We start from the raw sequence: 13,134 nt of genomic DNA, 5'->3' as shown, positions 1-13,134 counted from the left end.
TTTTCATTTATCTCAAACTATTTTGTAATTTCCCTATTGATTTCTTCTTTGACCTATTGTTTTAGAGTGTGTTTAATTTCACATATTTGAAAATTTTCCAGTTTTTTCTTCTGTTATTAATTTCTAATTTCATTCCATTGTTGCCAGAAAAGATACTTTGTATTCTTTCAATCCTCCTAAATTTATTAAGGTTTCTTGTTGTTGCTGTTTTTGTTTGGATTTTGGTAGCTGGCTGGCATGGGGATCTGAACCCTTGACCTTGGTGTTATAACACCACACTCTAACTATTGGGGTTTGTTTTATGGTGTAGCATATGGTCTATCCTAGAGAATGTTCTGTGTGCACTTAAGAAGAATGTATTCTGCTGTTGTTAGGTGGAATGTTTTATACCTGTCTCTTAGGTCTAGTTAGTTTATAGTGTTGTTCAGTTGTTCTGTTTCCTTACTGATCTTCTTCCTTGTTTTTCTATCCATTTTTCTCTGCTCATTTCTCCCTCTTCTTTCCGTCTGGTACTTCAATTATGCACATGTTTGTATACTAATGGTGTCCCACATTTCTCTGAGGCTCTCTTAATTTTTCTTCATTCTTTTTTCTCTCTATTCTTTGGATTGCATAATCTCTATGGATCTATCTTCAAGTTCACTAATTCTTTCTTCTGCCAATTCGAAATTTACTATTGAGTCCTATTATATACCAAATCATGTCCCTCCCCACCCTGCCAAATTCAGACATTGAAACTCTAATCCCCTAGTACCTCAGAAAGTGACTGTATTTCAAGATAGTGCCTTTAAAGTGGTAATTTAGAATGAGGCTTACTAGGGTGGGCCCTAAAGCAGTCTGAGGTGTCCTTATAAGAGGAAATTTGGACACAAAATGAAACATCAGAGGCACATGTATACAGAGAAAAAACCATCATAGGACACAGTGAAAAGGCAGTCATCTGCGAGCAACAAAGCTGGAGGCAGGTTGAGAAATACAGATATCCTACCCCTTCTGGGAGTTGGGTAGACAGGGCACCCCATGTTCTTGGCTTCACTAGTCTGGAGTGGAGCTTCTATCTCACTGAGCTGAGTGGGGAAGGAGGGAGTGGTCTTGGCTCAAATACCACAGGTTCTTACCTTTCTTAGCAAATCTTAGTAGATTTTCTTGATCAGAAACTTCTTCATTTGGTGTATGCCCTTCAGGCCATTTCCAGACACTATAAATGGTTGTTGTTGTTGTCATATAATTTTTCATCATTCACTGGGGAGTGGGGTCTATGGAGCTCCTCATGCTGTCATGCAGGAAGTCAATCTCTCCTCCCACTTACTCTTTGATCACCAAAATCCCGTTCTGGTGGACATTATTAATGCTAACCAATATGTTGTTCCCCTTCCTTCTGGGGCATATGAGCGACTACACTCCCCAAAACCTTGCATTATGTATGACTTGCATTACACATGACTAAATATGACCACTGAAATGTGAGCAGAAGCAATACATGCACATAGCCTCTATCTGACTCTCCAGTTTCTCTTTTCCTGCTGAGGTGAACATGGAAGCTTCCTGTTGAGATGGTGAAGCTAAAATATTGAGGGCTATCCAATTACCAAGTTACCCCATGGAGGGAAGCTGTTTTATTTTTTTATTTTTATTTTTTTATATAAAGATGACCGGGAAGTGGATCTTAACCCTTGGCTTGGTGTTGTAAGCACCGTGCCCAGCCAGTGAGCGAACTGGCCATCCCTATATAGGGATCTGAACCCGTGGCCTTGGTGTTATCAGCACCGCACTCTCCTGAGTGAGCCACGGGCCAGCCCTAGGGAAACTGTTTTAAAGAGTGGCCTACTGATTTGAATTTTGGGAAAAAAAAAAAAAAAAAGAGTGGCCTGGACATGCTGCAGACTTGGACTAGCATTGATTGGACTACTTCATATTGTTAAGATGGCAGTATTCCCTACAGATTCAATGCTATCTTTATCAGAATCCCAGCTGATTTATTTATAGAAATTGAGAAGCTGATTCAACAATTCACAAGGAATTGCAAGAGACTCAGAATATCTAAAACAGTTTTGAAAAAAAACAAAGGGGCTGGCCGGTTAGTTCAGTTGGTTAGATCATGGTGCTGATAACATCAAGGTCTAGGGTTTGATACCTGAACTGGCCAGCCACCAAACCCCCCCACAAAAAAACCAAAAAAAAAAAAAAAAAAAACCAAAGTAGGAGGACTCACACTTTCTGATTTCAAAACTTACTACCAAACAACAGTAATCAAGACCTTGTGGTACTGGCATAAGGATAAATATATAGACAAATGGAATAGAGTTGAGAGTCCAAAGATAAATTCATGCATCTATGGTCAACTGATTTTTGACCAAGAGTGCCAAGAACATTCAATGGGGAAAAATAGTCTTTTCAATGAATGGTGCTGGGACACTGGAGTGCTACTACAAAAGAATGAAACTGAATCCTTACCTCATGCTATATATAAAAATTAACACAAAATGGATCAAAGGCCTAAATGTAAGAGCTAAAACTATAAAGTTTTAGAAGGGAGCATAGGAGTAAATCTCTATGATCTCGGATTCGTCAATGTAGTCTTAGATATGATATCAGAAGCAAGAGTAACAAAAAAAAATGGATAAATCATACTTCATCAAAATTAAAACCTTTTGTGCTTCAAAGGACACCAATAAGAAAGTAAAAAGAAAACACATAGAATGGGAGGAAATATTTGTAAATCATTTATCTGATAAGGGTCTAAGATCCAGAATATATAAAGAACTCTTAAAACTCACAACCAAGAGACAACCCAGTTATAAAATGGGTAAAGGACTTGTAGAGATGTTTCTCCAAAGATGGTATACAAATGGCTAACAAGCACATGAAAAGAAGGGAAATACAAATCCAAACCACAATGAGACACCACTTCACATCTGCTAGGGTGGCTATTAAAAAAAAGAGGAAAATAAGTGTTGACAGGAATGTGAAAAAATTGGAACCTTCATACATTGCTGGTAGGAATGTAAAATGGTGTGGCCATTGTGGAAAATAGTTTGCCAGTTCTTCAAAAAGCTAATCATAGACTTACCATATGACTCAGCTGATACACTCCTAGGGATATATCCAAAAGAATTGAAAACAGGTACTCAAACAAATATAGGTACATGCATGTTCAGGGCCAAATGATGGAAAATGCGCAAATATCCATCAACAGATGAATGGATAATAACCAAACTGTGGTATATACATACAGTGGAGTATTATTCAGCTACAAAAAGGAAGTACTGATACATGCTACTACATGGATGAGCCTTGAAAACATGCAAAAAAGACAGTCACAAAAGACCATATATTGTAAGATTACATTGATATGTAATGTCCAGATTAGGCAAATATATTAGAGACAGAAAGGAGATTAGTGGTTTCTTAGGGTGAGGGTGTGGGAGGAAGGTGAATGGAGAATGACTGCTAATAGTATGGGTTTCTTTTTGGGGTGATGAAAATGTTCTGGAGGTAGATAGTGGTGATGGTTGCACAACCTCGTGAATATACTAAAAACCACTGAAGTATACACTTTAAAATGGTGAATTACATGGTATGTGAATTATATCTTAATAAAGCTGTTGCAGAAAAGAGTAAATGGGAGATGAGAAAGGAAAGACAGTACGTATACCTTGTTCTTGATTTGGTGAGAGGGAAGGAGAGATAAATAGCTAAAGAAGAAGGCTGGGTCAAAGAAAAAAAAGCAAAGAAGTGATTACCATAAAAGTCAGTATAGAGACTACCTGGGGGTGTGATGTGAGGGTGTGATCTGGAGGTGAACCATGGTGGGCTTCTTGAGTGTTGTCAGTTTTTTATTTCTTGACTTGAGTGGTGGTTATGAAGGTGTTCCTATATAATTATCTGTTATACTACAAAGTTGTGTTTTGTGTACTTTTCTGTATGTGCATTTTCCGTCTCAGTAAGTGGTACCACCTTCCACCTGGTTGCTCAGGTGAAAACTCTTGGAGTCACCTTGACTCTTCTCTTTATCTTACTCCCCATATCCAACCCATCAGCAAACCTTGTCAGTTTTACCTTCAAAATATATCCAGAATCCCTTTTCATCCTCACCTGGTTTGAGCCATTATCTTCTCTCACCTGGACAATGGCAGTAGCCTTTTAACTGATCTCTCCATAGCAAACATAGTTTTTTTTCTTTTCTCTGACTTGAAGATATACATATATATTTTTGGCAGCTGGCCAGTATGGGGATTGAAAATATTTCTTAATGAGATATAACCACATACAATGAAATGCATAAAGTATACATTCAAATGAGTTCAGACAAATGTAGACACTCATGTAACAGACACCCCAATTAAGATTTAAAACATTTCCACTACCTCCCAAAAGTTCCAGAAGGATCCTTTTTAAATAAAGTCTGTGTCAGATCATGTCAGTCATTTGCTCAAAACCTCCCAGAGGTTTTTCATCTCACTGAGAATAAAAGCCCAAGTCCCTATAATGGCTTATAAGGCTGTACATAGTTTGCTCCCTTCCTCCATTACTTCTTTTACTTGATTTTAGAGTTCTTTCATCTTCCTTCAGTACACTGCAATTACATTTCCTCCTTCTTGCTCCTAGGACGTGTCAGGCACTTTCCTATCTCAGGGCCTTTGCATTTGGTGTTCTTTGTCTAGAATGCTCTTCTCCCAGACACCTGCTTCATTTAGGTTTCTGCTCAAATGTCACTTTATCAGAAGAGGCCCTTCCTGACCACCCTGTATAAAAATATCATTCCCCACACTCCTGCACTATTATCCCCTTGCCTTGCTTTATTGTTCTTCATAGAACTTATCACAATCTGATATTTTATATATATATACATATATATATGTATGTGTATATATGTATAATCTGTTACTGTCTCATGTAAATTCTATGAGAGCAGGGACTTTTGTGCTTTTGTCATGGCTGTATCTCCAGTGCTTAGATTAATGTCTGTCATGTGGTGAGTGATCATAAAATATTTATTAAATGAATGCCCACACCACCAATCTAGTCCAGTCTACCATCATCTCACCTGGACTAGTGCATCACCCTCCTAACTGATCTTCTTGCCTTATTTCTGGTTCCTTTCAATCCATTTCCCACGCTACAGAATTATCTTTTTAAAAGAATGAAATTCTGCCATTTGCACAGCATGGATGAACTTGGAGAAAATTATGTTAAGTGAAATAAGCCAGGCATGGAAAGAGAAATACCACATGTTCTCACTCATTAGTGGGAGCAAAACATAAACAAACAAACAACAATAATAAGTTGAATTTTTAGGAGAGAGTAGAACTGTGGCTACTAGAGGAGGGAAAGGGGAGGGGAGAGGGAGGATAGTGAGAGGTTGGTTAATGGACACAAAATTACAGCTAGATAGGAAAAATAAGTTCTATTTATGTACAGTTGAGCTAGGCATCTATAATTAACATTAGTTTACTGCATGTTATCAAATGGCTAGAAGATAGGCGATTGAATGTCCTCGTTACAAAGACATGATTAAGTTTTGTAATGATGAATGTGCTAATTCCCCTGATTTGATCATCACTCCTTTATACACATGTATTGAAATTCAACTCTGTACTTCACAAATATGTATAATCAGTGTTTCAATTGAAAAAAAAAGAATTATCTTTTTAAAATTCAAATCTGGTCATCTCATTTTCCTTCTTAAACCCTTTGATGGCATCCCTTTGCCTTTTGGATAAGTCCAAAGTCCTTAACATTACTTACAAGGTGTCTGCTCTTTGGCCCTGTCTACCTTGTCATTTTCCTTCGGCCATGATGGCTTTGAGTTCTTAGCTGAAGCCAATCTCCCTTTTTAAACCTCTCTGGGATTATTTATTAAGTGCTTATTATATGCCAAGCACTAGGCTAGTCACTGAGGAGTTCACAAGCTAGTTGGAAAGACAGGTGCATCAACTAACTTTAGTAGAGCATGATGTATTATTACAGTCTGTAAGAACACGAATAAGTTTCAGACAGTGGATTATAAAACATTAGGTTTATGCCCTCTGCACGTTCACAACTTCAGTCTAGAACTGCCATGTCTAATATAGTGGCCACTAGCCACATTTCAAGCACTCAACAGCCACATAAGGCTACTTACTGTCTATCACATTGGATAGCACAGCATAGACCATTTCCATCATCCACGGAAGGGGGCGTTACCTTTAGTTGCTTCAAAGAAAGCAAGGGCCATTTCATATACACCCACCCTATGGTGCCGGCTACCAGTTCCCAACTCAGTCCCCCTCCCCCCTTCCCCCTCGTGTATTTTGAAGTAGTACAGGCTCCCAAGGGAGATAATGCATGAAAGTACTTCGTAAACTATTAAGTGACACAGAAATATGACCTAATAAATAGGTTCAATACTTGCTTTAATTACAGCTTTGGTTATTTCAAGCAAATTCTAGCTCTTTTCTCGAATTTCTCACCCCTACTAATTTATGCCAAAGGGTTTTGAAAAGACACACAGATGAAGTATTTATCCCAGGGCTAAAAATCCAGATTATACCTACCTTAAAATTTTTAATCCAGGACCCTACTTCACCACCCGCCTTCTCTGTCACTTTCCCTAAAAAAGAAGGACACGAAGTAAGATTTCCCCAAAAAACCAAAATATTTATTTTGACATTGAAAATTATGGGAAACCTAAGTAATGGGAATCGGACCCTCATCGGGGTCTTCTGGGGAATCGGAAGCACCACCCTCTGCTGCAGCTCGATGCTTCTCCAGTTTAGCAATCAATTCTTTCGCTGGATTGAAGACGCCGTTGGTCTGCTGGTCACAGACATAGCAGCGCGGGGTGGTGCGGAAATGCTGCAGGGCGCAGCTCTCACAGAAATAATGCCTGCACTTGGTGACAACTGGGTTTTGGAAGGTCTGGCGACAGATGAAACACTTGAATGGTATTTCCTCATCATCGCTTCCCACTTCATAGTTTTCGTCCTCATAGACACCATAGCGACCCTCATCAAGCTCACGTTCAATCTGCCACCCATGCTTGTAATCTGAACGGTCATGGAGGAATTTGCAGCTGTCTCCGAAGCCGCAGAAGCCAGTCTCCTTGTAGTCCTTACAGATGTCGGGCTGGTAATCCCAGCGCACGGTGGCACGTAGATGCTCGGGCGCTCGGATGGGGCCCTTTCTCACCATCCCGGAAGAGGCATTGCCCATAGACGTATCCTTGGGTTTCATGTATTTCTGATAATTATTGATTCCCCGATAGATCTTGTCATCCTCCTTGCCCCTCAGCTCCTCCTGGATCTTCTGGCTGCGCTCAAAGATGGCTTGTGCGTCACGCTCCTTCTCTGTGTCTAGTTCGTAGACAGCTGTCGCCCCCATGTCCTCCGGCCCTACGGGTTTTGCGGAGCGGGTGGACTTGTAGACCACGCCGATACTCTCGGGCTCGTTCTTCCCCACTTCCTCCTCCTCGCTGCTTAAGTCACCGTAAGCCGCCTTTTGTTTACCGCTGCCACGGGTCTTCTGTATCATTGGATTGTGGGTCGCCCGCTTCTTCTCCGGTCGAACCACAGTGCTGCCTTCGTCACTACTGCTGCTGCTTTCTCCGGGCTCTGGGTCGCAGACCGGGCGCTTTCTGCGGCCTGCAGCTCCTTTCCGCCCAGGCTTTTTGAAGAGGAAGGTGCACACCTGGTCTGCTGTCTTTCCTGGGGAAAGTTGCTCTGCCATTTTAAAGTCCCAAGCTCCAAAACGGGTGCGGTGTGCTGGCTCGCGCGGGGCCTCTTCACGTCACTTTTTTTCTCGGCCGCGAGCGTCAGCAAAAGCGGATGATGAAAGAGCATTGCGAGAGCGAGAGCGCCACTCTTGAGCCCTGGCGGACTCCGTCGCTTTCCCCGGAGACGGAGGTGGTGCCGCCCCGCTGGCGGATTGCCGCGGAGCTTACAGGGAAGGGTGCCTGAGTCGGTCACCTTTCAGGGGCCTAGAAGTAGGGCTTTGGCCTAGGTAATCGTGCCGAGATGTGGTTCGAGATTCTCCCTGGACTCGCCGCCATGGGCGTGTGCTTGCTCATCCCAGGAGTGACCACTGCGTACATCCACAGGTTCACTAACGGGGGCAAGGTAAAGCGGCTTCCCCGGCCCAGGGGTTGGTTCCACGGACTGGCGTTCCGAAAAGGGCAGAGGTGGGGGTAGGGAGGCCGTTAGGATGCAGAGCCTCTTTCTCCGAGGTGGGGAATACCAAGGTCTGCTCTCCCCTTTCTTTGTGTTGCCTAAAAGCGGAGGCTTGCGGAATGAAGCCCGACGGAAACCACATCCTGCTGTAGCGAGAAAGAGCTAGTTTCTGGGTGAAGAGTGGGACATAGGGCAGAGTAGCGATTCCGCGGCTGGAAAGACAGATTAGAAGAGGTCGGTCCAAACTCTTAGAAAAGGAGAGAGGCGGCATTCTTGCCCACAGTCTTTCCGACCTCTGATCTCCTTTCTTGCTTGATCTTGGTTTTTAATTTCTCACATCCACATCTCTGTAGCTTCTCGGTCTTTACTTCTTCCCCACCCTTGATTAGGTTTTCCCTTGACTCTTTTATTCCCCGCTTTCTCTTTCAAGTCTTTAGGAATTTATTGCAAGATCCTGTTTTTCACATCAGAGTTTTCATTTTCTCCTCTTTCCAGTCCTGAAGGACTCTAGAGTACAGTCAAAAGTATACATTTATTTGCCTTTTGGTTTGTGATTGTTCTTCACATGTGATCTACCTTTGTTTCTTAGGGTCCCAAAAGGCAACAACTAGACGTTTCTTAAAAAAAAAAAAAAAAAAAAAAAAAAAAAAAAAAAAAAAAAAAAAAAAAAAAAAAAAAAAAAAAAAAAAAAAAAAAAAAAAAAAAAAAAAAAAAAAAAAAAAAAAAAAAAAAAAAAAAAAAAAAAAAAAAAAAAAAAAAAAAAAAAGGAAGAAAGAAAAAAACTAATGGTATTGGTTAAAATAGAAAGTGTAAGAAATCACAGTTACCAACTTAATCCTAAACTTCAGTGGTCCAGTTTTATTTAGGAGATTTTAGTCTTGTATTGTTAAAAGTTCTAAGTCACTCATCTTTATAAAGTTCAATAATAATTGTCTTTTATTTGAAGGAAAAAAGGGTTGCCCATTTTCCATATCAGTGGAGTTTGATGGAAAGAGATAGGCGCATCTCTGGAGTTAATCGTTACTACGTGTCAAAGGTAAGATGGTACTGATGCTAGCCGTCTGCGAGAGTTGAGGCGGGTTCTGGTAATGCCCTGCCAAGGGTCTTACAGTGCTAATTTAATTTGCATTTTCTTGTCTACTAGTGAGGTCGAGCAGCCTTTTACATATTTTATAATCTTTTGTATTTCTTATTCTGTGGATTGTTTGCCTATATCCTTTTCCTGTTCTATTGTCTGTCTTTTTAATTTGTAGTTCTTTATATATTCTGGATTATAATTTTTGTAAATTTTATACGCGGGGTCTTCAAAAAGTTCATGGAAGGATTTCATATTGTCTTTTAAATCTGTTTTACCCTGAACTTTTTGAAGTATTCCGCACATATGGCAAATATTTTTCCCAGTCTGCTGTTTGTCTTTTTCACCTTATGATGTTTTTCATCAGACAGTTTTTAATTTTGATGTTCAATTTATCATGTTTTATCATTCTGGATTCTGGGTTTTATGTCTCCCTTACAAAGGCTTTTCCTACCCAAGAGTATAAAAATCTTTTCTTACGATTTCTCCAAATACTGTTACAGTTTTTTTTTTTTCTTTTCCTTTTTTACATTTAGTTATTTGGTTCATCTACAGGTCATTTGGGGGTATAATGTGAAGTGAATATTTAACTTTACTTTTTTCCAGCTGGTAGCCAGTTGTCAAAATTATCGATTTATAGAACAGTCCAATTTTATTTGAAATACCATTCTATGAAACTAAATTTCCACGTGTACATGGGCCTGTTTCACGGATGTGCTCTTCTGTACTCTATTGGTCTGCTGAGTTCTGCACCAATACCTCACTTAAAGAATTACTGTAATTTTTTAATTGATTGAATCATATGAAATTGCTGTTTTTGTAAGTCAAAAATGGCTAAGTAGTAGCATTTTCATATGGCTTAACCTAATAGTATGTTTTTATATCTTGTAGAAGTAGTTCATCATAATTCTTTTAAAAAGTTTTAGTTTCTTTTTAATGTTTTCTCCTTGCTCATTTATTCTTCAGCAAACCTAGGTAAATATAATTTCCATCTTATAAATGAGAAAACAGAGGGTCAGAGTAATACTATTGGGACTCAACCTAGGTGATCTGCCTCTCAGTTTAGCACTATCTGAGAATAGAATCTAATGAACATGATAGATGTCTACTTATCAGAGCCATGTTTCTCAAAATATGGTCCAAGAATAACCATCAGAATCTCCTGGCATTTCTAAGTGGGTAGCTCCTAGGAATATGTAATTTTGACTTCTCTCAAGGTGATTCTTCCTTCAATAGTAGACAGAATACATGGGCTGTGTTATTTTAATACTTGGGAGAAATGTCATCAGTGGTTAATCTTTTAATTTATAGCTTCTGAGGTGTTTGGTTTTGAACTGAGTAAGATACAGTGGGTCTTTTGAATAATAGTTTAGTACTTATTGGGCAAGGGTTCTGGAGTTGGAGTCCCTGTACTTAAATTCTGGCTCTGCTACTTCCTTACCAACTTCAGGAGATTACTTTTAGCTTTCATTTCCTCATCTGTTTAAAAAACAAACAAAAAAACAAAAAACATGGGATGAGGATAATAGTATCCATCTCATGTTGGCTGTTATTTTATAAAACAGATTTTACCTTATTGTCCTCTGACTCACTGAGGGTGCTTTGTATAAGGATCCAGGTGGTAAATAGCTGCTTGGCTTTAGTTCTGATTGGGGTGGAGAAAAGGTCTTTTCATATAAAGCGATATGTTTGCTGCTGTCAGAAAATAAAAATTAGAAATTATAGGTTATTCTTTAGTGATTATAATATTCAGTCCAGTGTATTGTCACAGGAAGGGAAATGTGGGATGTGAAAGTGCTTTCTTTAAAAACAGAGAATGTCATTTAGTGACACTGGAAATAAAAGTACATGGTACATCTTTAATGGGAACAGAATTCTCACATTCTCCTTTTTAAACTGTTTTTCAGGGTTTGGAGAACATCGATTAAGAAACCATTTTCATGATTGATGAAAAATAACTCAGTTATGGTCATCTACTCCTGCTAGAAGATTACTCAGTTTATTATGTAGCATGCAGTGTGTTATGTAGTGCTTAATAAAAATAAAATGGAAAAGAAAAATCAAAGGCATTTCTTTTTTTTCAATATATTACATAAGATCAAGCAGTCTACCCAGTATAGCCTTATCATTTAAAAAACACTAGAAGGCAACAGAGACTTGTAAAATTATGGACATAATGTACACCAAGAACCTATCTCTGTGCCTAGCCCCTAATACTTAATAAACGGTAGTTGCTACCATTGCAGTAGATATTAATATATTAAAAAACATTGTTTCTTCAGAGATTGGTAGGAGAATACAGAAAAAATATATTTTTTTCTTAGTTCTTTTTCTGGGTGGATCCTGCAGTGTTTAAAATTCATTCAGTTAAGACACTTTTAAAACAGATTGCACGTTCAACTTTTATGCATTCTGTATGGTATCTAACATATAGTTTATGCTTAAAGCATTGATTTTTGTTTTAGTATGGAGCAGCAAAGCAATCATTTGGTTTGTTAAAATGAGAATGTACTGACCACTTGAAATAAAGAGCTGCATGTTCAACATTAAAGGTAGCTAAATGTGAAGATCTGAAAAGGTGTAACTACTGTAAAGATGGTGATACTCCATGTGTATACAGCAATACCACAGATGACATCAGGACCGTCAGGTGAGAATGCTAAATTGTTTTTCATTTTGATCTTTTATCCAGCTTAACATCTGATCAGATGATGACCTTAAACACACCTGCACTGTGTGATTTCCATTGACCTTATTTTACAGGGTAGGGCTTACAGAAGGAAGGAAGTAGCATTCACACTTAAGAGTAATAGTTTTTTAATAAAAGAAAAAAACAAGAAAAAAAAGAGTAATAGTCTAGATTGTGCCACCCTGTGATAGGGAGGCAGTGACCTTTTCCTGTTCAAGAAAGCCATCATCATGATTACAAACTTAATACAACCTCTAGCCATTATTTAGTGCTTCACAGGCCTCATTTAATTGCTATGAGAACTATCCGTGGAAAGGAAGAAAGAGGGCAGGTAGTACAGATAGAGAGTTGTGGGTATAGAAGACTTATTGACAACATTACTACTGTGCCTCAGATCTGAGTATGGCACAGCCCTGTCCTTCAGGAGCTCACAGTGGGATTGACAGACAACTACATGAGAGTGCTGTGAGAAGTTTGTAGAAGGTATGGTGGGAGAATAGAGGTGGGACTCGACCCAGCCTTGGGTTGTGGGGAAAGGAAAGGCTTAGGGTAAGTTTCCAGGCGACGTCTACACTAAGCCAAGTCTCAAAGGTTGGGCAGTGTTTACAAGACAGCTGGGGGGAGGACATTCCAAGCAGAGGGAATAGCATGAGGGTGGGGACATGAGCCAAGCAGTTCTGAAGAACTAGAGCAAAGAGTGCAAGGCAGGGAGTAGAGAGAGGGACCATAGAGGCTGGCAGGGCTCAGAACGTGAAGGGCCTTGTATGTCTCCTTCAGGGTGTTGGCATTTCTCCTAAGGGCAATTGGGAGCCTATGCCTGGTGGGCAGGAAGCAGGAGAGTGATGTGGTGACTTGTATACATCTGTCTGGCTGCTCTGCGTAGGGTGAATTTAAAGCAGTGGTTTTCAGCCTGGTGGGTTTGCGCCCCCCCACCCTCCGACTGCCACCCCCCACTGCCCGGGCACTTTCAGAATGTCTGGAAACATTTTTCCTTGTCACAATGTGGGGAGTTTGGAAGGAGAGGTATTGCTGACATCCAGTGGGTCGAAGCCAGGATGCTTCTAAACATCTGACAAGGCATGGGGCAAAAGTTTCCAGTAGCCCAAAGTGTCAATAGTGCCAAGGTTGAGAAACCCTGAAAACAGTAGGAGGGTCTCCATTCTCCATTAAGGAACACACAAGAAGTGTTCTTTTTTTTTTTTTTTTTTTTTTTTGTCGTTTTT

At 39.7% G+C, this 13,134-nt stretch overlaps 2 protein-coding genes across 2 annotated transcripts; one reads left to right on the top strand and one right to left on the bottom strand.

Annotated features, from left to right (window-relative positions):
* Positions 1–6,613: 6,613 nt before the first annotated feature.
* Positions 6,614–7,906, bottom strand: RNF113A (ring finger protein 113A). Its single transcript, XM_008590048.1, has one exon. The coding sequence runs from the start codon at positions 7,705–7,707 to the stop codon at positions 6,670–6,672; it is 1,038 nt and encodes a 345-aa protein (XP_008588270.1). The 5' UTR covers positions 7,708–7,906; the 3' UTR covers positions 6,614–6,669.
* Positions 7,861–11,287, top strand: NDUFA1 (NADH dehydrogenase (ubiquinone) 1 alpha subcomplex, 1, 7.5kDa). The gene is made up of 3 exons (XM_008590049.1): positions 7,861–8,096; positions 9,094–9,183; positions 11,130–11,287. Exons 1-3 carry the CDS (start codon positions 7,995–7,997, stop codon positions 11,148–11,150), a joined length of 213 nt encoding a protein of 70 aa, XP_008588271.1. The 5' UTR covers positions 7,861–7,994; the 3' UTR covers positions 11,151–11,287.
* Positions 11,288–13,134: the final 1,847 nt, after the last annotated feature.

This window comes from Galeopterus variegatus, unplaced genomic scaffold, assembly GCF_000696425.1.
Source record: "Galeopterus variegatus unplaced genomic scaffold, G_variegatus-3.0.2 Scaffold5822, whole genome shotgun sequence".
Taxonomy (NCBI): domain Eukaryota; kingdom Metazoa; phylum Chordata; class Mammalia; order Dermoptera; family Cynocephalidae; genus Galeopterus; species Galeopterus variegatus.
The sequence above is the reverse complement of the archived record's forward strand: the minus strand, read 5'-3'. Positions and strand labels throughout refer to the sequence as shown.

Coding starts and splice junctions, on each gene's coding strand:
- RNF113A (XM_008590048.1), bottom strand. CDS start 7,707: ATGGCAGAGCAACTTTCCCCAGGAAAGACAGCAGACCAGGTGTGCACC.
- NDUFA1 (XM_008590049.1), top strand. CDS start 7,995: ATGTGGTTCGAGATTCTCCCTGGACTCGCCGCCATGGGCGTGTGCTTG. Junction 8,097..9,093: donor GGTTCACTAACGGGGGCAAG/GTAAAGCGGCTT, acceptor TTTTATTTGAAG/GAAAAAAGGGTTGCCCATTT. Junction 9,184..11,129: donor ATCGTTACTACGTGTCAAAG/GTAAGATGGTAC, acceptor ACTGTTTTTCAG/GGTTTGGAGAACATCGATTA.